General features: G+C 41.8%; 1 protein-coding gene across 4 annotated transcripts in view; it reads left to right on the top strand.

Moving 5' to 3' along the window:
• The window catches only part of FGGY (FGGY carbohydrate kinase domain containing), a 191,948-nt gene that overhangs the window by 2,342 nt on the left and 165,060 nt on the right, over positions 1–24,546 (top strand). For all 4 annotated transcript variants that reach the window (XM_073357533.1, XM_073357531.1, XM_073357532.1 and 1 more), the window contains exons 2-4: positions 14,715–14,926; positions 17,517–17,628; positions 21,395–21,546. In XM_073357533.1, coding sequence (XP_073213634.1) covers positions 14,726–14,926; positions 17,517–17,628; positions 21,395–21,546 — 465 coding nt within the window. In that variant the 5' untranslated portion in view covers positions 14,715–14,725. The remainder of the gene's footprint in view (positions 1–14,714; positions 14,927–17,516; positions 17,629–21,394; positions 21,547–24,546) is intronic.

Genomic DNA, 24,546 nt, shown 5'->3' with positions numbered 1-24,546 from the left:
GGTGTAAATGCAGAGAGAAGCAGGCCCTTCCGTGTGAAATTAATAGCAATAGTGCAGTCCCTCTTGGAGTTTCTGGCACTTCTCCTTTTTCAGAATCCAAACTCTGCTTGGGGTAAGGTTTATGTCTTTGATCTTTAGGGGTCTTTTTCTGTAGGGTTAAGCATTACGAGGGGGGAGTCAGTGTTTTCATTCTTTTGTCTCCAGCTCCCTTGACGATTGTTCTGGGCTTTGTGGTACCAGAAGTTTTCTCTCAGGTTTCATCTGCTGAAGTGGGGAGAGAGCCCAGGGTGATCACAAACAGTTCTGTCTCCCTCCCTGAGGACTTTGAAAGAGGAAGCAGACCTCTAGTGGTCTGACCCACATCTCCCGCAGCTCCTCACCGAGAAAGAGAAGGCTGCATGCAGGTCCCTGAAAATCTCTGCGGTGCACAAACTTACAAGCTTTGGGCTTTCCTGTCTGAGGTGTTCTTTGCTCTATGGGAAGCCACAGAGCACGCAACTTGTAAAGGGGCAAGTGGCTGATATCTTTTGGGTGCTGTACTTGTGTTCGCGGGATTTTTCACACAGAAAGCTAGAGGATTACTAAGGAGGGAAATCTCAGGCTTTATAGAATAGTGGGGGAAGACAAGGAAAAAACCTTATTCAGTTCAGATAAGCATTTGCGGTTCGTCCATCACTGTTAGGGATTCTAGCATACAGAGAGAGGTATGCTGACACATTACGTATGTACAGTGTGTCCTGTTATTTGATTTATGTTCTGAGTACGTGTTTCTCTTAAATTAGCCTAATGTGCAACCTTGCTTCTTCCTAAGTAGTTGTGACAGGAACTTCAGGGCCAGAGTGTTTAGAATTGCAGATTGTCTGACAACCCAAATAAATGTTTAATCTTAATATGACAAATTACTTAAGGCTGTCACTCTTTCCAATTACTATGCAAGACTGAATGAGTACTGTATAGTAAATTTTGGATTTGACTACAGAAATATACTTGCTCCTGGGCTGAAAGTGTCTTAACAGAAACGGTTTACAGCATGTCTTTAAAAATTGATTTAAGTGTTACATCTATTACTGGCCCAGGCTTTCCAGTATCTGCCATGGGTTATTATAGACAATTCATTCAGATGTTGTTTAAGTGGTGGAAGCTTGCTGGGAAATACAATGGATTTCAGCCAATATGCTAATTTTGATATTTTAGCATTTTATAGAATTGTGAACTCAGAGCAAATCATTTTATAATGATTTGCTGATGTAATTAAACTTATAGGGCAAATTCATCCCTGATGTAACTAAGTTATTTCCACCAGAGTTATGCTAAGAATGAATTTAGCCTATGATTCTTCTTCTTTTTCACTCCTATTATAACAGAGAAGGGAATAAAAACAATGAACACGTATTAAAATTCAGCAATCTGGCTATCTTGTAACTGCCTCATTGACATTGTTTTATCCCTCCTCCTGCATAGAGTAGGTTACAATGATCGCAAAGAAAGGCCCTTCTCAGTACTGGTACTTATTAGCAGTAGGCTGCCCCACGTGGATCGATGCGTTACTTAGGGTTTCTTGTCTCCTGTTGGCTGGTCACACAAGTCTCATGGAACATTCAGATTGTAACATTTCTTCTTTGACACAATAACAGTCAAACCAGCATCTCCGATCTTGGTTCCAAGCGCACTGGTTTGATTGCCAGCCACGCTGCAACAGCTTCCCTAAGCAAAGGCTGGGTCCTGGCATGGAGTGTTCTTTGCCTTCTCTCGTCCTGCTGGCCCCTGTCCGCAGCTCCTTAGATAGCAGCTTCCTGCTGTTTTTAAGGTTAAAGAACAGGTAAAGAGATGCACTTTACACAGCAGCCAGTGGGGTAGGGCAAGGCCCAGTGTGTTATTTCTTGCATGGGAGAGGGGGATGGGGATGGAGATGGAGATGGGGAGCAGGCAGAGTGTGATGGAGAAGGGACCAGGAAACATGGAGCAAACAAGGCCAGATCAATACAATACACATTCATAGCCCAAAAATTTAAGTGTCCTCTCTCTGGTCTTCATCTTTTAGTCTCAAAGCACTGGTGCTGCCCAGGGATCAAAGGTTGCAAATCCCTGTCTTTTCCCAGAGCTATCCTTAGCCAGCTCTGTAGTTCCTACTCCACCCACAAGCTCTTCTTTCTTGCGATTTCTCACGGGCACACCACTTCTCCACTGGGAGCATATGGGACAGAGCAGTAGCTCCTTTCTTGGGCCAGCCACCAGAGCTGTGGCTGCTGTACATGATAGCTGACTGGTTAGCCAGGCAGCCACTACAAAGAGTCATCTTGCCCACCTGACTCCTCTCATTGATCTGGACACAGTGGCCAAGGAGAACAAACACAGGGGGTGGATTTTAAGCAGCAGGCCACAACTTTATTAAATGGAACACGAGGAGGGGCGTTACCTACCCTGTCACCCAGACTCTCACATATCAGGCATTCTAAGTAGTTCCAATTGTGGTGTTACAGGGCCCCTACCATACAACCTATAACTTGGGGTGGACCCTCCTTAGGTACCCCCAAGGCTCAGCTCACTTTTTTGAGTGCTACCCCACCCCTACCACAGAAGGTACAAAAGTGGGGGACCTTGGCCTGCAAAAGCCACAATGTCTCCCCCATCGCAGATCAACAAAATTCCTGGTCTTTTAGTTCTGGGAACTAAACTGTGCTGGAAACCGGCACAAGTTGTGCTGAACTAATATCCTTACCAAGTACTCCCATTAATTACTAAATCCCATTCCTAGTTAACTCAACTTTGCCTCCAGAATGCTGTGAGGAAGGTGAACAAACCTACCAGGCCTATGCCAATTTGCCCCCTACAGGATGAAAAGATTCCTTCCTGACTCCAAAACAGGCAATCGGTTAGACCTTCAGCATCTGCAAACACAGTCCCGAAGCTACCAGTACGGGAAAGGGGGCTGCTTAAATGGAACAAAAGAAGACTCCACTTGACCCAGGCTAGGGTTTAAATTAATGAAAGGGGAGAGTGAGGGACCATTCAGTTCCCTTCATCATCAGAATGGTCAATGAGTGGCTGGAGACTCGAGGGGGGGAGTGTGTGTTCTCCTACCCTTACCAGTGGCCCCATCACCAACGGCCCCATCAAGTTTTCCACCTGTTGAGGTTGGTGGGTGGCACTGTTGCTGTTCTCCTGCCTGCCAGCTGTCTAATAGTCATTATTTATTGTTCCCTTGTTTATAAAAAGTCTTCAGTCAGGCAGCAGAAATACTGCCACCTGCCCAGTCACAGCTCATGACCAACGAATTGCAGATCTTTGAGGTGAACTGTTTTGAGACACCTTATAGGCTGAGATTTGTTCATCTGAACTGATCATTGAATTGTTGCAAGTAGCAAATCGATTAGTAGAGATCAGAGTGTGCTCCTGATTGAGCCCTGCACAGAAAAGAAGGGCAAAATTTGCACCTGTCATCATTATTATTATTTGTACTGTGGAAATGCCTAGCGCCTTAGTGATGGGCCAGGACTCTCTTGTTCTAATAATTTGATCAAGGGCCTTTTCTTTGCATACAAACTCAAGAGGAGAGCTCTAAGGAGGAGAGCATCAGCGTTCTGTTTCACTACAGATTGGTTTAATTATTTAGATATTAGCAGCTTTATTGTTCATTTGGCAGAGTCTGATTTTTGTTGACATCTGTCATGCCGACATCTCTCAGCTTCTTGAGTGAGATTTCTCTGTAGCCAATGGAGTTTGAAAAAAGTCAATTACAGGATCCCTCTTGTTCTGATAATTTTCTTAATTGTGGTGTTTTTTTTTTAATGTCAGCTTTGATCAGTGTTGGGAATTCTTGTGCATTTTCATTATTTGCAACTATGTTGCTTTTCTGTTGTTTCAGTGACTTACCTGGATGTTGTCTATTTCAGAATGGTTCTGTGGGCCAAATTTTGCATTTACTTACTCTGGTATAAATCAGTAGTGCCCCAGACTTACACCAGCGTAGGTGAGACCAGAGGTTTGGTCTATAAGTACTTAAAAAATTAAAAAATATAGACATGAAAGAATAAAAAGAATGTGTTGCAGTTCTATCCTCAACGACATCTTGGGGAGTTAGAGAAGGAAAACATGGTGGGCAGGCCCTGGGAGATCAGCAGTTAGGAGGAGTTTGGAGGGTTATTTGTGTGGAGGAAAGGATGGGATAAGAAGTTGAGGCTGATCATACTAGGTTTCAGACCTGCAGTGTAGTTTATTGAAGGAAAATATTTTAATGCCTGATGGTCAGATTAGAAATGTTGACGCAGCACAGTCTAGTGGATAGACTATGAGACTGAGAGTTCGGAGGCCTGGGTCCTATACCCAGTTAAGACCCAGGCAGACTGCGAAGAGCTGCAAAAAGGATCTCTCAAAACTGGGCAACAAAATGGCAGATGAAATTTAATGTTGATAAATACAAAGTAATGCACATTGGAAAGCATAATCCCAACTATACATATAAAACAATGGGGTCTAAATTAGCTGTTACCACTCAAGAAAAAGATCTTGGAGTCATTGTGGATAGTTTTCTGAAAACATCCAGTCAATGTACAGTGGCAGTCAAAAAAGCGAACAGAATGCTGGAAATAATTAATAAAGGAATAGATAATAGGACATAAAATATCATGTTGCGTCTATATAAATCCACGGTACGCCCACATCTTGAATACTGTGTGTAGATGTGGTCGCACCATCTCAAAAAAGATGTATTGGAATTGGAAAAGGTTCAGAAAAGGGCAACAAAAATGATCAGGGGTATGGAACTGCTTCCATATGAGGAGAGATTAGTAAGACTGGGACTTTTCAGCTTAGAAAAGAGACAACTAAGGGGAGATATGATTGAGGTCTATAAAATCATGACCAGTGTAGAGGAAGTAGATAAGGAAGTATTGTTTACTATTTCTCATAACACAAGAACTAGGGGGGTCACCAAATGAAATTAATGGGCAGCAGGTTTAAAACAAATAAAAGGAAGTATTTCTTTACACAGCGCACAGTCAACCTGTGGAACTCCTTGCCAGAGAATGTTGTGAAGGCCAAGACCATAACAGGGTTCAAAAAAGAACTAGATAAATTCATGGAGGATGTGTCCATCAATGGTTATTAGCCAGGATGGGCAGGAATGGTGTCCTAGCCTCTGTTTACCAGGAGCTGGGAATGACCAACAGGGGATGGATCACTTGATTACCTGTTCTGTTCATTCCCTCTGGGGCATCTGGAACTGGCCACTGTCAGAAGACAGGATACTGGGATAGATGGACTTTTGGTCTGACCCAGTAGGGCCATTCTTATGTTATGTTATACGCAACTGTGCCACAGGTCTTGAGCAAATCACGCTCCCTCTTTGTGCCTCAGTTTCCCTGTCCTTGTAAAGTTCATGGCATGCCAATGGAGCTTTTCACATGGATAAGTATTTATTAATGAAAGAAAAAAGTTGGGTCAAGGAGGAAGATTTGATTTTAAAAAATTAACAATACAGTGATAAAGAGCAACCTTAGAGTAAGTATGTTATCTGTTCCAGTTGTTTTTATTGTTAGCATGCATACAAACTCCAGAACCACAGAGCTATTGTGCATGTAATCTTTCTTTTGGCACTGCCTAAGTGGGAAGTAAGCCATTGTTGATAGGGTGATAGTGCTGTCCCATGGGCATTCAGAGCATTGGAGGGTCACATGGTGAGAAAACAACACTAGTGTCCTGTGGTTTACCCTTTCCCTACCCCATAGGTGACTTTTATGCTGTCCTGGCAAGAGGACTGGAGTACTTTGCCTTTAAGAAGAGATCTTGATTACACTGCCGCCATAAATTGTTTTGTTGTTTGCTTTTTGTATCATTAAAAGGCCAAGATAGTGTTGAACTTTCTACTAGGCACAGTGTTGTCAAAGATACCCCTTCCATTTTATCTCCCTTTCATAAAGACTGTGACATTGGCATGCAACTTTTGTTTAACGTACTGTTTAGAAATGTTCATATTAAGATTATGAAGCCTAATTTGCTAATCTTTCCCCCTATAATCCCTAGAAAAAGAACAGCTGCACTACCAAAACCATGCTATTTACACATGATCTGTTGGCCCGGGCAGCCTGCAAAGTTCCAAAGATCAAAGTTTAAAAAAAAAAGTGTCAATCCTTTATAATTCCCTGAGTTTAAGTGTACGATACCACAAAATCTGTACTTACAGCTGATAAATATTTCTGCTGAGCACCAGTCTGCTGCGTGTGTGGGTGTAGTGTCTCCTGGTACTATAGCTTTAACTCAAGGCAGTTTGATAACCATAAAGTAAGGTAAGACAAACAGAGCTCAATACTTAATTGTAATGAAATATTTGTCTGGTTTCTCAGTCATTCCTTTTAAATTTAAACAAACCATGTTCAGGATTTTCTTTTTCTTGAATGAAATGTTTTTGCAGAGGGCAGTTAGTTTGTTTTTTTTTTTACTGCCTATGTGGGAAAACGAGCACATTTGTTTAAGGATAAACTGGGAAGTCTGTGGTTTTCAGCATGCACATTTTGTGTAATATTTATACAGACTATTATTTAATAGCACTTATAAATATTTATCATATGCTGCAGCCCTTTGATCATAAGTACTTGTTTCAAAAGCTGTCCTGTCCCTCCTGCAACTCATGAAGGAGGAGGTGATTGGTGCCTTATTACTCTGAAAGGATGTTGGCTCAATGGCCTGTTTGAGTTTGGTAGCTCCTTTTCCCGTCATATCTGGTGTTCCTATTTTTCTGTTTGCAAAGTCCAAATAATAACATTAAAAAATCAAAGGCTTGAATGCTGCGTGGGCAGAGCTCCATTGAAGTTGAGGCTGTTCCACACAGCAGCAGAAAGCTACTTACTTGGAGCCCATTGCAGGATGCGGGCTAAATATCTCTATGTTCTTGTGCCACAAGGGGCAGAGGCATCCTCTGCTCAGAGTGAACCAGGGGTTAATCACAGGTCAGCTTCTCCCTCCTTGCACATGTGCTCAGGCAAAGAACTGCAAATTGGGTTTGTGAGAAACAGTGAGTCGAATGGCCTGTGGCGGAAAGCTAGGCTCCACCACCAGGATTCGTAGCAGTGGGTTGAACACCAAGATGAGGAGTTTTGTTTCCTTTTCAGCTTCCTTTATTTTATTTTGCTTCTTATTATTAACATTATTCCTGAGGCAAAGACCTTATTGACTGTATCAGTGTTTTTTCTGCTGTATTCTGCTCCCACTTACCCTGTTTTCCTCAGAATCAGGGTGGATAAAAATTGATTTTTTTTAATACGAAAATTGGACTTTTATTTTACATGAGGTTTTTTAAAAAAATTAAATTAAATACAGATTTATTTGTTAAAAATAAACCTTCTTCAAATTAAATTTTAAATTGACAACCATGTTCAGATCTAAACTACTTATAATAGAGTTGTCATTTAAATTAAATACAAAACAGTAATAAGCCGCACATGTTTGCTGCCACCTTTTAAAGAAAGTCAAACCACTGAACTGGTGGAAGTCACTGGCTAAAGGCCTTGAACCAGAGCTTGCTGAAGAGCTAAACCAGCTTTGGACAGCAGTAGCCTCTTCTGCAGATGGAGAGAGAATATTTTCTTCATTTCGGTTTGTTCAAATAGTTCAGTTCAATAACTAGTTTATTCAAAAATAAGAAACCACTTGGCAGTTGAAAAAGCAGGAAAGCTTGTGTTCCTCTTCCAATCAATGAATAAAAACTAGCTATGAGAGGACGAGTTTGAAAATCTTGAAGGACATGATGTCCAGAAACAATCAGTTCAATTAACTAGCTATAACTAATATTTCCCTTGTTTAATAAATCAGTTAGTTTTAAATACAAAATATTTTGATAAACTTTTTTCCCCTATGTATTGAGCACATTTAAGGTATTTTTATTTAACTGATCAAAAACAAATGTAAAATTCTGTTTTTGTGCATTTTAATTGATTTGAATTTCCATCCAAATAGAGCTTGACACAAATCACAAGTAAAAAATTAATAATCTAATAAATAAGAAATGCATCATTTACCATTTTCTAATGTAATACAAAATGTAAAAATAAAAAATCTGAATAAAGTAAATTAAGCTATATAATTGAATAAATAAACATATATAGATACATTATATATTCCTGGGTAGCAAAAAGAAACATCAAATTTAGTGACAGGTTTCTGAGTAGCAGCCGTGTTAGTCTGTATTCGCAAAAAGAAAAGTAGGACTTGTGGCACCTTAGAGACTAACCAATTTATTTGAGCATGAGCTTTCGTGAGCTACAGCTCTCTTCATCGGATGCATATCGTGGATGCATCCGATGAAGTGAGCTGTAGCTCATGAAAGCTTATGCTCAAATAAATTTGTTAGTCTCTAAGGTGCCACAAGTCCTCCTTTTATCAAATTTAGTGTAAAGGCTATATTTTGTTGCAAATCAGCATGTGTTAATGGTTACCAACCAATGACAATCAACCTTTCTTTAGCCAAACAACTAAAAAGTACAAATGCAAAACATGAGTAAAATCGAGGCAAGGTTTACTGCTTGCCAATTTAAATCATGATCAAAATAGGTGAAATAAATTGCTTTGGTTTAAATCAGTCCACCCTGCTCAGAATCATATTAACTGCAACAATTCTACAATAGCAACCTGATTAATAGAAAAGAGGGAAGAAAGTATTTGTTGCATAAATTACATAGAGAACTTCCGTTTCAGGTTCCAAGCCATGAAGTTTGGATTGGGATCCACCTCTGGCTCTTAACTTACTTGGATCTAGTGTTATGAGTCCTAGTTCAGAATCCTTTCTGTGACCAAGGGATTATTTTGTAAACAAAATTGAACACATGCTCTCTCTTTAAATTTATGATCAAACACGTGGGCCAAGTCCTTTCTACCAACCTCTCTGTTCAGGTTTTAGTTTTGCAGGGATTTGGGCTGTTCACCAGAGAGCCCAGTCAGTGACATTTGTGATGAAGAGATAACAGTGCTTTCTTGTGGATCCAGATGACCTGTAGGTGCACTAGATCATGTTGCAGAGACGTCCTTTGAACAAGCTCAGTGGCTCAGAATGACCTTGTTGCAAGTGATAGGTTTGAAAAAAAGGTTAATGTTTATGTTAGTTTATTTTTATTGTAAAATATTAAGTTACTGCTTCTAAAAGTTTAATCAAGAGTCATTACTCAGAGAGAGACTAGTAAAAAGAGATGAGGAATTTGTCTTTCAGGAGTTTGCTAATTGACTTACTCTTGGTGACTGTCAATCAAATTGCAGAAGTCAAATAGTGTTTGTTCATAGACTGTAATATATACAGTATAGGTACATAAATAATCTGTTGTTCACATGGCCACATGCACGCACATTGCCTTGGTTGCTTAGTAAGGGAAAAAGGAAAGTAAACATTATATGGGTTGACTGGGTTCTAGTTTTCAAATGCTTGTGGTGAGAATCCATTGCAAAGCCATAATTTTAAGTGCTGAGTAGCGATGTACTATATAGTTTAATTCTCTAACATCTGTTAAAGTTGCCCTCTGTGTAGCGAAAAAACATTAAGGATCTAAAATCAAGGCTGCCATATATGGAAGAGGAATAAAAAATTAGAAGTAGTACTCTCTCTCTCTCTCTCTCTCTGTAAAGTATTCTTTTTGATTTCCATATTCTGTGAAAGACCTTAAACACCATTTTTCTATTTTAAAAATGAAATCCAGTTAGTTACTTTTCTCATGGTTCTTTCTTTTTTTAAAATGAGTCAGCAGTCAGAGGCAGTGCCAAAATAAAGAGAAACAGAGGGAAATGCATGAGATAATATCAAGAACAGTATAGTTAGTGATATTTCTAACAAGTAGTTATCAACATTTGCAGCCAACTTTCTAAACTTTGTTTTAGGAAAGCCAGTGTGAAATTACAATGGGAACATTATCTTTTTCAGATGATGCCTAGCAATCCAATCAACAGTCAAAAAATAAGTTGCAGAGCAGGATGCAGATTGTTGTAATGGGCATCCCCAAACTGGGATAGATGTAGTAATAATTACTGGAGTCAGTGAATGTGACCTCTGTAATCTGACAGAGATATTAATCTGTGTCACCCTGACCAGGTCATGTGGCTAGGGCCAGGAAATAATGTCAAGTTTCTTACCAGTACTCTTAAGTATCAGACTGTTGTTAGAGCAGACTAAAGGCATATAGTTACCATTATTACCTTTTACCAGTCTTTACCTGAACAACTGATCTTGCGTAATAAGACCACTGTTCAGTAGAGCCTGTGCTCCTCCTGCCCAGTGGAACTCAAAAACCAGCCGCAGGTAGCAGATAGTGGGGCAGATAGTCCCCAGTCACTTATTTCATGTCTTAGTGAGTTTTCTTAGAAAACAAGCACACTTATTAGTAGGACCCTACCAAATTCATGGTCCATTTTGGTCAATTTCACAGTCATGGGATTTGAAAAATAAATTTCATGATTTCAGCTATTTAAATCTGAAATTTCACAGTGTTGTAATTGTAGGGGATCCTGACCCAAATTGAGGGTACTGACCCAAAAAGGAGTTGTGGGGGGTTGCAAAGTTATTGTAGGGAGGTTTGCGGTACTGCTACCCTTACTTCTGTGCTGTTGCTGGCGGCCGCTCTGCCTTCAGAGCTGGGCATCTGGAGAGCGGCGGCTGCTGGCCGGGATCCCAGCTCTGAAGGCAGAGCTGCCACCAGCAGCAGCGCAGAAGTAAGGATGGCATGGTATGGTATTGTCACTCTTACTTCTGCACTGCTGCTGGCGGGGTGCTGTCTTCAGAGCTGGGTGCCCGGCCAGCAACCACCACTCTCCGGCCGCCCAGCTCCGAAGGCAGTGCAGAAGTAAGGGTGGAAATACGGCAACCTCCTTAAAATAACCTTACGACCCCCCTGCAACTCCCTTTGGGGTCAGGACCCCAAATTTGAGAAACACTGGTTTCCCCCGTGAAATCTGTATCGTATAAGGTAAAAGCACACAAAAGACCATTTTTCACATCGGGAGACCAGATTTCACAGTCCATGATGTGTTTTTCATGGCCGTGAATTTGGTAGGGCCCTACTTATTGGCTGTCCATCCCACCCACATCTGGGCTTTTGAACATCTCACTAGTACCCTCTCACTGGACTCATGATCCTGTGACCTTCCCCCCGCACTCCCTCACCCCGGGAGTTTCTAATCAAGAAATTCCTGATTGGGCAATGTTGAATGTTCTTAAGTTGCTAGTAATGGCAGATCCAAAACTCTTGGGTTATTGTAGAGGTATCCCATGATGTAACTCCTACTTAGAAGGTCACAAAAGCAGGTCAGAGAAGAAGTGGTGGTGAGATTTGTTGGTAAACTCCTACCTAAATATAAACTATCTGAAATTGAGAGGAAACTTGCAACTTGGCACCAACACTACAACCTGTTGTCAATCCCTGCCTAACCAGTTTCTGGAGTGTTGAATAAGATGGGACAGATATGTACAGCCGCAACATTGCTCTTCTTTTAACATCTCCTTCAAAGTTGCCTCTGCTCTGATACCTAGAAAAGACTCAAAACTATCTACTTCTACTTGTTGTTCCTAATTCAGTCACTTCTTTGTGACCCTTTCCTCCTCGTTTGGCAGTTGCCTTGCCAAATGCTGAGATTGTGAGCTCTTTGGGGCACGGGCAATTTTTTTTTAAATTTCATATGTCCCTTATGATCTCGGTAGGGGGCTCCCACAACTGAAGTGATCAGTAATAATGGTGACTACATCATATCTTGCTGCTAATTCAGTATGATGCTGACCTCACCAGCCACACAACATAAACAGGTGCTTTTTCAAGCACAACAGTACTGTGTTGAAACTCATTCTTGGTGATAGACCATCCTGGACAGATAATCATAGCTTTAAAGATATTTAATTTTAGAAGAAAAGTTGTGGTTTCAGGAAAAAAAAGCATAGAAGAACTTGTAAAAAATTCTAAACTGTAGTATTCTTTATTTGAACTTTGTAACCAAATACACCTCTGTATCCACACCCTGTACACCACTGTAATAATCTTTGTTCAAACTATGTCTTGTGAGGTATCATTTGAAAACTAGTAATTTGCTGGTCAGTAATATCATGGTGAAATGTATGTAGCAACATCATGTGTAAAGTTATGAAATCCCCTGGAATAATGTTGGAAGCACATGTTCAAACCCACATAGCCCTGATTAGGCAGGACTGGTCAAGCAGGTGTTAAAGAAGGGAATTTATGTTTAAACTCAGTTTACATATATGTAATAAACAAGGCCTTTGAAACAGCAAGAGGGAGACTAGGCAAATTTGCATTTTAGCAAACAACAGCATGAAGCCTCCTCCATGACAAGACCCCATGTCTCCATCCTTTGAGGGAAGGAATTTTATCCAAGGGTAACACTCAGGAAAATGCATTTCAAAGGGTGACTGAACTATAAAAGTAAGAGGCAAAAACACCCCAAGTTTTTGTGGTAAGAACTTCACCTTGAACCAAGTCTAGTTTAAGTTTAGAAACCACTTTATCTTTATTTCTCTTGTAACCATTTCTGATTTTAATGTGTTATACTTGTACTCACTTAAAATCTGTCTCTTTGTAGTTAAATAAACTTGTTTTATTCTTTAATTAAAACTAGTCCGGTGTTGTGAATTGTTTGAATAACTCAATTTAGATGTAGTAGATGGTTGTACATTGAGCCCCTTAAAGGGGCAATGGACCTAATATATCTGGACTGTGGGCAGAACACACATTTTTGGGGGAAAATTTGAGACTGGGAGTGTGTTGGGGTCACCCTGCAAATGATAACCAAGGCTGATGGAAGCCAGAGTTTGACAGATTTGTGGCTGCTGCTATAACAGACATTCAGGGTGTTACTTGGATGCAGGCAGGCTGTTTGTGAGCAGCCCAGGTGGGAGCTACAGCAGCAAAGTGTTGAGAACACCCAAGCTTGCAGGACAGGGGTGATACAACCTCTCAGTGGTCTGGATTGCATCCTGGAATGTCATAAACATCCAGTAGGCTGTTGTGGTCTTAAAGGAGAGGGCTCTCACTGTTTTCAGTATATCACTGTTTTTTTGGAACTGGTTCAGAAGGCACCTGGCCACTGAAGTCCTATTCCTCCAAAGAGTTATACCTACACTTAATTTTAAACATTTGAGTAGTCCTGCTGAGTCCATGGGGGCTACTCACATGCTTAAAGTTGAGCACGTGTGCAGGTCTTTGCAGAATCAGGGCTTAGCATCTGATTCTACTTCCATTGACTCCAGGCCCTTGGTAAGCAGAGAATTTTATTGAGAGCAAATAAAACCAGTCATCTATGCTGTGTTCCACTTTGCTTCTGGATAGATTTTAAGATGTTGATTTTAACTGATATAGCCCTAAATGCCTGGGACCTGCAGGTTGCCTCTCTCTTTGTGCCATACTGCCCCATCTGAGTTAGCAGAGGTGGTCAAACTGGAATCCTCTTGATGTGGCAAGAGATGAAGCTTCTGGTAGAGTGACCTCCAGGAGGGAACCATGACTTTTTAAGGTTGCTTTCCCCACACATTGACTTTCTGGGTATGTTGCAAGGTTGATCTGTTTCTGTGGGCATTTGGGGAGAGTAGGGGTATAATGGTGAAGGATCGGGTGGATTGAGCTGGTACTTTCTGGCTGGATTGTTTTAAAGGAGTCTGTCTGTCTATGTTTATAAAACTGGCGGTGTACTTAGAATCCTAGAATATCAGGGTTGGAAGGGACCTCAGGAGGTCATCTAGTCCAATCCCCTTTTCAAAGCAGGACCAATCCCCAATTTTTGCCCCAGATCCCTAAATGGTCCCCTCAAGAATTGAACTCACAACCCTGGGTTTAGCAGGCCAATGCTTAAACCACTGAGCTATCCCTGCCCCCCACTTAAGTGACAGCAGGGTAACTGGAGCTGTTGAGTAGGAGCGTTTTTTATCAGTCTAATAATCAAAATTAATAAATAATGGTGAGGCATTTGTAAAAGGGGGTGGAGCTGGATGAATATGAGCTGGAATCGCAGGCAAGACATGTCGTTGTGGGGAAAATGTAAAAAAATGAACAAACAACAAAATCATGATTGTTAAAATATGGCTGGTAACTTGTGTGAACTGTTTTGTTTGACATCTGGAGAGAGTTTTTTGAGCTGATTTTCTTTTTGGGATGTGTGTGTAATTCTTTGGTATTTTATAGTGACTTCACATGTGCCCAGAGACTATGATTGACTAGTAGTTTTTGATTTCTGCAAAATGAAAGTTTTAGTCTAATTGTGCAGGTTTCTCTGGTGTGATTTATTATTCATAAAGGCAGCTGGACTTTTAGGTGCTTATCTGAACCTTCAAACTATTAGTTTCAACTATAATTTGCAATTCTCTCAGCTTGACTGAGATATAAATGCTCACCTGATTGGATGAATGGTCACGTTTCTATCATGCATAATCTTGTTTGCAAATTTGATGTTTGCTTTCCAGAAACATTTATGTCACTAAAGCTCAAGTACAGGAATGTTTGCAGAAAAAGAACACAAGCCGTAGGAGGACTGAAGAAGCAATTAATTTAAAAATTATAGTGAAGACTTGCAAAAATTGTTCTGCTCTGCTACCAAACAGTCAAAATGGCTGCATAGGATCTGCACTTTGTTTTATGTGGTACAACTTTTCGTCATTACTATCAACATCATCACCATAATTATTTATCGGTAAAATGCTAATGTGTTTCAAACCAGATTTCTTTTTACTTGTTGTGCTTTTACAGGCTTATTTAAAATGCAGAGTGAGAAGCAGGATCCAGTAAATTACTATGTTGGGATTGATGTTGGAACAGCAAGTGTTCGTGCGGCTTTGGTAGACCAATTTGGGACAATAGTGGCACATGCGGATCAGTCAATCCAAATTTGGGAACCCAAACCAGACCACTATGAGCAATCCTCGGATGACATCTGGGCTGCTTGTTGCACAGTCACAAAGGTATATGTAGGGGACTAAAAAAATGGAAGGAATGTATGCTTCAGGTAGTACTTAACTCCTATAATGGGACGCAGGCTAGCAGTCAGTGCCTTCCACCTCCCATTCCGTTGTGCAGTATATTATGCAGAATCTTAATTTATACAGTACAGTTGATTGATCATAAATTTTTTTTTTGCACCAAAGTACTTTCTAGATACAGATGATGGTAGCTTCTCAGACACTATCCTCATTTTATAGGTGGGGAACTGGAGGACCAGAGAGGTCGCGTGACTTGTCCAAGGTCACAGTTGAATCTGTGAAACAACTGGAAATAGAAGCCAGGGTATTAAGATCAGTGGGAGCTTCATCACTGACTTCAGTGAGCATAGGATTTGGTCCCAGGTTTCCTGATTCATTGGTCTGAGCCTTATCCACAATTGTTTGCAGTGTTGTTGTAACCGTGTTGGTCCCAGGATATGAGAGAGACAAGGTTGACGTGGTAAGATCTTTTATCGGACTCTGTTGGTGAAAGACAAACTTCCAGGCTTCACAGAGCCCTTCTTCAGGTCCTGTGGAGCTTGAAAGCTTGTGTCTTTCACCAACAGAAGCTGGTCCAATAAAAGATATTACCTCACCCCCCCTTGTCTCTCCCTTATGCACAAGACCATCCTCCCTTTTGGGAGTCAAGGATGCTCAAAACCTACTGGCATGTACAACTGACTTGATGGTGAGCAACTGGACTGCACTGGGGCCAAAAAGGGGGCTCATTATTCAGCTGTTGAGGGAGAGGTGAGACACTGTAAGCTCTTTTGGGCAGGGAAGGTGCTTAGTACAGTGAGCTCCTGATCCTGACTGAGGGCTCTGGGCACGACTATAATACAAATGTGAAGAAATACAGGGACAAAAATACTGGCATACGGGTCATTGGTTTACATATTGTGAAACTGAATAAACCCTACTATGCTGAATATATAAGGGATCACCTCTCCCTCTCTCTCTTGTATCTATTGGGCAGGAATCTTAATTTATACATCCCCTTAGTAAAAGTGTACGGTGACCTTGATTGGCAGTGAATGTAAAAAGGCACTTTTGTCCTTCTTAAAAATGCCACAATCTTAGGCTTCTCTGTGTTCCGAGGTTGGCTCTTTAAATATTCATAAGATGCCTGGTAATTTGCAGATGGACAGTTCACCATTCTCTTGTTATTGATCAGCCTTTTCAAACATTAATGAGCCTGGCTCTGCAGCAAGTGCCCTGATATCAATAAGATGGAGGGGGAGAGGGAAGAGTGACTAGCTGGATAAGCAAAGCAGCCCTTTTACTCTGCCTGTTTAATTTTCTCTGTCTTTATAAATTGCTTTGCTGTTGCCCTTGGGCATCCTTTTACCCCTAAAATATCTTCTCGTAGTACTAAAGACCTTGCAGTTCCCATTTAAAGGGGAGTGGGTGTGATTCCTTACTACCAAACAGCTCTGAAGAAAATATTTCTCAATACAGTGCTAACTAAACAGTGGGGGGCGGGGAAGGGGGGTTATTGTCACCAAGCAGTAGCCATGTATCACTTTGGGTATGTCTACACAGCATTTCAACACCCACAGCTGATCCAGGTCAGGATCCTTGACCCGAGCTAGGGCTGTGGGCTTGTAAAATTGCTGTGTGGATGTTCAGGCTAGGCTTAGAGCCTGGGGTCTGAGATCCTCCCCGCTTGCGTCGTCCCAGAGCCTGAGCCCCAATGTCCACACAGCAGTCTTACAGCTTCACAGCCCAAGCCTTGTGAGCCCAAGTCAGCTGAGCTGGGCCAGCCGAAGGTGTTTAATTTCTATGTAGACATACCCATAATTACCTCCTAGGAGGCTTAGCAACCTCACTTGCAATTTAGTCCTTGTGGGTACCTTTTTTTCCTCTCTCTCTTTGCAATACCACAAGCAAGCCACAAAGTTCAGAGCTTCCATAAGGTCTGGGATCAGTGAGTTCCAGGGTTTTAACTGAGGCCTATCTGTGCTGGGTAGCCTTGCGAAGGCGATGTGCAGAGCAGTGATATTAGTCCTAGTATACACTTAAGACCAATTTTACAGGCAGCCTTCTGCTAGGATATTTAATTGCGATAAGATGCTAAGTGAGGTTAAAAACAAAAACTCCCTGACATGTTTTGACCCAGAAGTGGTGCAGAGAATCAGAGCTTCAGAGGCCCTAGTTTAGATGAAATACTAACCCCCAACCCTGTGCCTGAGCCGCACACCCAGTGCAACCCAAACCTTTCAGAAAGAAGATAAAATTAACGTAATGTGTTTCCCACTGTTTTCCCTTTTTGTGCATCCCTGTGCGTCCTGCTTCCAATCAGGACTGTACGAACCTGGACTGAGAGCCTGCAAGAGAGGTTTTCATGAGACTGAGTCCCAGTTTTTCAGACCAAAGAGGCTTGCATAATTTGTATACATTTTGGTTTAGCATCCAGATTTTTAGGTGCTTAAGCAAACTGAATCTCAGAAGCTTTTGAGCTTGACTCATCATTGTTTATAATTCCAGTTTATAACCTCTTGTCTGTAAAGCATTAGCATGTGCGTGCATCTGGGCATCTTTGTATCTAAGAACTTCTTGTGTATGTTCACAGAAAATCATCCAAGGAGTAGATGTTGCCTGGATTCGAGGGCTCGGTTTTGATGCTACGTGTTCACTTGTTGTTGTGGATAAGCAGTTTCAGCCCTTGGCAGTTAATTATGAAGGTAAGACTCCCATCACAGAAACCAAGTTTGGCATAGGTGTTTTGCTACTGCCTTTAGTGGAGCCAGGATTTTGCCATAATGTCCTGTTTAAGGGCCGAATCCTGTAGACGTGGATCTACATGAGAAGCCCCTTGAGTTACACAGATCTCTTAAGAACATTAGTTCTCTCTAGATTTCAGTTGTAATGCCAGATACAAACTGAGATCAGAACCACTTTGGGTATGCCTAGACAGCAAAGAAGAACTCACAGCTGGCCTGTGCCAGCTGACTTGGGCTCGCAGGGTTCGGGCTGCGGGGCTCTTTCATTGCAGTGTAGACTTCTTGGCTCTGGCTAGTGCCAGGGCTCCGGTTCCTTCCCTCGCTGCAGCGTCCCCTAGAGCTCAGGAGCCAGCCCAGAAGCCTACAGAGCAATGAAACAGCCCCGAAGCCCGAGCCCAAGTTGGCTAGCACGGGCCAGCCACGGGAGTCTAGTTGCTGTTTAAACATACCCTTAGGGTTTGGATCAATACCAGGCATCCTGATATAGCATTCACACAGCTCTCCTCTGATATACGATTTATTCCTAAGAGAAAGCTAGGTTCTAAACAACTTCTTTGTTCTAAACAAGTTCCCCTCCCCTCCCCCCTGCAACTGAACTAACCACTGATTTTTAAATACACGTAAATGACGGCTTTCAAGGAGAACCGAGTATGTACTACTAACACATTTTAGCTGTTTAGGTTAGGAGTTACTGTCGGGGCCCGCCACGGTGGTGTAGGAAGCAGAAGGCTTTGCCTGGGCATCTTCCGCACTTGTGAGGCGGAGATACTATTTCTGGCTAATTCAATGTCAAACGTTTTAGGAGTAAAGTGCCTGTTAGATTAGCGAAGTAGTATGTTGAGCCCCTATGCCACCACAGCTAACGGTCAGCACCCTCCTTTTTAGAATTTTAATTTTCCACTCATTTCTGAATAAATTGTTTCAGAAGAATCAGCACAAGCAGATCTGGGTAATGAAGGTAGTTCGTGAATTCTTAATTAAGATTTGATGTGTACATCAATCAATAAGTATAGTCACAGCCACAATAGTCCCTTTCTACTCTAAGACCTATTAGTCACCCCTTTTACCTTTGTCAAAATAGCTCCTTTGCCCTAAAATCTCTGCTGCTAAATTTTAGCCTAGTTGTGCGTGTGTCCCAGATCATTTGTGGCTGTTCCAGCCTGTATCTCAGCTCTTTTTTGGCCATCTGTCACGGAGTCCCTGGGCGATGCTCTGGAACTGCTCCCCATGAAGCCAGTCAGGACTCTGGGGTAGTCGCCTTTCTGTGAGCAGCCTGTCTTCAGGACACACAGCTCACACAGCTTCCACCTTCCTGGGTCTGACCTCGGAGCATTCAGCATCCTCTGCCCCTCCGTGTGCTTCCCCCCAGCGAGTCCGCTCAGGCAGGGCTCCTGGGGAAGCCAGAGGGTCCTGCATCCCAACTTCGCAGTCAGACGTGACTCTCAGCCAGCCAGTAAAACAGAAGGTTTATTAGACGACAGGAACATGGTCTAAAACAGAGCTTGCAGGTGCAGAGAACGGGACCCCTCAGCTGGGTCCATTCTGGGGGGCAGTGAGCCAGACAACCCCGTCTGCACTTCACTCCATGTCCCAGCCAGCCCCCAACTGAAACTCCCTCCAGCCCCTCCTCCTCTGGGCTTTGTTCCTTTCCCGGGCCAGGTGGTCACCTGATTCCTTTGTTCTCCAACCCTTTAGCTCTCACCTCGCAAAAGGGAAGGACCCAGGCCATCAGTTGCCAGGAAACAGGGTGTCGGCCATTCTCTGTGTCCAGACTCCTGCACACACGGGCCCTCTAGGGCTCTGCAATGATCATACACCCTTACCCCACCACCTAGATACTTAAGAACTGCCTAGGGGAAACTGAGGCACCCCCACACTATTCAGAGGAAACATTAAGAAGAGTCCCACTTCGTCACACCATCCCTAACTCAAATTTGATTCCCACTTGTTATTCACTTTGAGTTTCCAGGAGGGGGGCAAAAGCAAAATAGGTTTTGTGACTGCACAGAATTTTGTCCTCAAATAAAAAGTATATAATTCATGGAATTCTCTAATGTTTGTACCTGCCTGTGGGGCTCCAGGGCATTTTTCAGCCAGTCTCACAGTTTTAACGTTCATTTGAATTTATGTCAGGAATATTAATGTGCATCACATTTGTGGCTCTCCTTAGACTGCACTTTGGGGATCAAGTACAGATCAGTGGCCACGCACCCGAACATATAATGGTATCAGCAACTGATAGAAGCTGGGAGTGTTGGATTATTACCTTTTGCTCATCTAACGTGCCCTCAGTAGGTTGATTTAGATAAGGTATTCTTCACTTCTTGTTCTAAAGTGTTTGTAGTCTTGCCACAGGTGTTACTATCCATCTCCAAAGTGAATGCATTTCAGCAAATTATCTCTCATATTTTTTTTGAGTAGCCTTCTCCCAATAATGAAGCATTGGGAAAGAGTCTTTGTCAGTGTCTAGCTGAGTTATAGAATCATAGAAATGTAGGGCTGGAAGGGATCTTGAGAGGTCATCTAGCCCAGCCCCCAGCACTGAGGCAGGAAAGAGTATACTTGAACCATCCCTGACAAGTGTTTGTCTAACCTGTTCTTATAAATCTCTAACGACTGGGATTCTGCAATCTCAGTTGGAAGCCTATTGCAATCCTTAACTATCCTTATAGTTAGAAAGATTTTCTTAACATCTAACCTAAATCTCCCATGCTGCAGATTAAGCTCAGTACTACTTGTCCTACCTTCAATGGATATGGAGAACAATTATCACAGTCCTCTTTATAACCTCTCTCGACAGATTTGAAGACTACTATCAGCTTTTCTTTTCTCAAGACTAACATGCTCAGTTTTTGTAACCTTTCCTCATAGGTCAGGTTTTCTAAACCTTTTATCATGTTTTTTCTCTTTTCTGGACTCTCTCTGATTTGTCCACAACTTTCCTAACATGTGGCATCCAGAATGAGACCGAGTACTCCATCTGACGACTGACCTGTGCAGAGTACAGTGGGACAGTTATCCCCCGTGGCTCACATATGACACTCCTACTAATAAAACCCAGAATGCGATTAGCCTTTTTCGCGGCTGCATCATGTTGTTGACTCATATTTCATTTGTGATCCACTATACCTCCCAGATCCTTTTCAGCAATACGAATACCTGCCTGCTATTCACCATTTTGTAGTTATGCGTTTGAGTTTCCCTTCCTAAGTGAAGTACTTTGCACTTGTGTCTTTATTGAATTTTATCTTGTTGCTTTCTGACCAATTCTCTAATTTGTCAGGGTCATTTTGAATTCTAAACATGAGTTCTTGTGAAATGACTACTTTAGTGTTGCTGGGATTTTAATAATGTTAGGGAATGTAGGCATCTTTGTATATTTTTATATGTAAATAAATAAAATAATACACTTTGTCATGTGATTTTGGTTCTTGGGGTGAAAGGTCCTATTATTACAGGCTGATTTTCCAGAGGTCCTGAGCACCTGTTACTCCCATTTACTTCAATTTGGGTTGTGGTTTCTCAGCATGTCTGAAAATTGGCTTCAGTGGAGCCAAGAATTCATCCTAAATGAATATCACCTGGTATTATTTCAGAGAGCGGTACTCAAATTCTATGCTCTTAAGTGATATTGCCAAGTGGCTTGGCACCTGGGAACGTATAATATTAAGGAAGGATTTAACCAAGACGAAAATATTTGTCTGTCTTTGTTTTTATTTTTGGTAAGGAGAATGTAAAAGAAACATCATTCTGTGGATGGACCATCGTGCAGCCAGTCAAGTGGACAGAATCAATGGAACTCAACACAGTGTTTTGAGCTATGTTGGGGGAGTGATGTCTGTAGAAATGCAGCCACCTAAATTGCTGTGGATGAAAGAAGTGAGTATGTTTTAGATTGTGACAGATTTCTGGCTGATGGTTGAAGTCTTTGACACTGTTAACATTTTAAGAATGAGATTTAAAAAAAACAACAACACTCAGTGTTGGCCGAACATTGCTCCTGCTGAAGGCAATGAGTGTTTCATCATTGAGTGTGGTGGGAACTGAGGGAGGCAAACTTCGAGTGCTTTTGAAAATCCCACCTTAAGAGCTTCCCTTTTTTCATGGACTGCTTCTAAATTTTTGTTTGTGTGAGGTAATTCGATATTTTCAGTTTAGAACCTGTCATATGGCTCTGTTATGCTGTTTTGGGGTAAGATGTTTTGGCTATCCATTTTGTAAAAGGAAGACAGGCGTATGTAGTTGGCTTACGGATTAATAGGGATTGGAAATAGATGAGGCTTTAATTACTTGGGTACCCTGCCTACTCCAGATGCCATGGTTGTATTTACTCTCAAGTGGTGTCTGTGATATTTCTGAGAGGGATCTGCAATCAGCATTGTCTCAAAATGGAACTGCCTAGCCACAAGGATGTGAAATGAAATCATTTCAGGAGTGAAATGATTCAAGACGGCTTTGGTCACGAGTACAGAACTCAGTCAAAATCCTTAACACGCTTTCAGGCCTCCAAAAAAGCCCCTAACCAGTTCAGTCCCATCTGTAGTAAGTAGCCCATCTGTAGGAGGAAGACACTCTATTCATAATGCAGAATTCTAATGCTGTCTCTTATGCTTAAATTTTATGTGTTGTAGGTTGACATATGGCTTCTTAATAATAACTGTCAGATAAAAGAAAAAATGCTTCCCACCTGAATTTTTCATAACCTTCACCAATCTGGCTTTTTACATTTGGTCTCAATGATGCTTACTGTAGTCTTAATGAAGGCCAAATGTAAATTATGTTCTGTCAGCTTCGAACAGCTGATGTTTCTTCTCTTTAAAAACATGAAACATCATATAGTAACAAGGTGCAGACTGGGGAAGGTCAAGGGAGCTAACTGGCAGAAGCAGATACTGACAGATTAATGTTAATAGAAGATAATTAATGTTTGTGGATGCTGAGGTGAAACATGAATATCCACCTATTAAATACTTCCCATTTCTGAGCCATGAGTAACATATAGCTGGTCATTTTATAGTTTGATATTTGCATTATTCTTTAGGAAAGTCTTGAAGCAGCCCAGCACACCAGCCGCTGAGGACTATTTTGCATGTAGTAAAAGGGTGATGCAAATTAACACATACACATATGTGTGCACGCATACACACAATGTGGGAGCATGGAAGAAATTGTAACTGAATCACAATTCTGTCACAGGGCTGTTTGCAGTGGTACAGCTACATACTGCTGCATGTTTGGGGCTAAAAACAAAGGCTCATTCTAGCCCTCAGTAAAAGTGAAATTCACCCCTGTTCAGTGGGCCAGTAGCAATCCTCTGCACCACTGAAGACCCACTGTAGTCCTTATAAGAGTGCGGTACAGCCTTTGTGCAGGTCTGTTGCATTGGATTGAATTATATCCTAACTTTGCAAAACCACTAAACTAGAATAATAATAATTTGCACATAACCGTATATGGTGCCATTGATTGAAATATCTTCAAGTGCTTTACAAACATCAATTGAGCCTCACAATATTCTTCAGAGTGAGGTAAGAATTAATATTTTATAGATGAGTAAAGTGTGGCACAAAGAAAGTAAAATGCAGATTTTACAGGTAGTTTTCTGACTCTATTGGACTTGACTTAACCTTCTCTCTGCATGTTTCAAAGTCATATCGACTTTTCTGATTAAAGATAAGGGTTTATTTTTTTTACTTCAGTTAGCACTGCAGAACGGACACAGGTATGGCAGAGTTAGATTCTAATGGAGCTTATGCATCATGAACAGAATTAAGTTCTGATTGCAGGGTTTTTTTTGTTTGTTTTGCTTTTGTTTTTTACTGGGACTGATGCACAAGCCAAAAAGAACAAAGCTTGGCTTTCAGATCCTAGGGTGAGTCTGCAAGACTAGCAGTTAGGAAAAAGCATTTGTTTTCTTCCTAACTCAGAAAATATCGTATGAGGGCCAGCCTGCCTTGGAATCCCCAGCGTGCATTTTTTTAGCAACACTTTTCAGAGTACAACTGTGCTGTAAGAAATTCACACAGGACACACAGAAGGTCAGTAGCCTAGCCGGGAACTTTATGAGCACAAAATTAGAGTCTCTTTTTAAAAAGATGGTCCTAAGCCTTGCTAAGAAGAGGACCAGAAGGGATTGTTCTGGGTGTGGCACTGTAGGAGTGAGATGTATTGGCAGAACTGTGTGAGGAAGTTTACACAGAGTCTGCCCCCCTTTGTGTGCATGGCTGTGATCAGTGCCTTTAGTCTCCAACTTTCATGAGTACTAACTGGCACCAAATACACTACTAACAAGATTTCTTTAAAGTATCTTGCAGCTGTAAGTAGTTTATTTTTCTTCTTTAAATCCCCATTGCTGCTTATTTTTCTTCCATGAAGTCTGAAATAATCTTTCCTTACAAGTTACCACTTGCTCCGGTAAATGGTTCTGCCTCAAGAGCAGCTTCAGGCATAGGCCTGTTAAGTAGCTGCGTTGATTGCCTTAAAATTATCTTGACTGTCTGTTCCCCTGTTGTGTAGCCATTTCTCAGCACTTTAAGATTTCTACCAATCCTGGCAGGGACCCATGATCTGTCTCTATCGGACTATGGATACTCCTCCCCTCCAGGCACATACTAGGTGTTTAGCTGTGTGTGCTACACTGCAGCAAAGTGACGACTGACTGGTGCGGTGCCTCCTGTTGGTCGTCTTTGGACCTAGCTCAACTCCAGCTCCAGAGTGCCCTCTGCTGACCTGTGTCTTGCCTGCCTCAGGCCCCATGTCCTTCCTGGACCCCAGTGCCCCTTTACCTCTGGGTTCTGCCCCAGAAATACCCTCACACTCTGGGTCTCCCCTCCCCAGGAGAACCCCCAACCCTCTAAGCCCATCTTGCGTCAGTGGCTA

This window comes from Lepidochelys kempii, chromosome 8, assembly GCF_965140265.1.
Source record: "Lepidochelys kempii isolate rLepKem1 chromosome 8, rLepKem1.hap2, whole genome shotgun sequence".
In the NCBI taxonomy this organism is placed as follows: domain Eukaryota; kingdom Metazoa; phylum Chordata; order Testudines; family Cheloniidae; genus Lepidochelys; species Lepidochelys kempii.
This window is presented reverse-complemented; position numbering and strand designations above follow the sequence as displayed.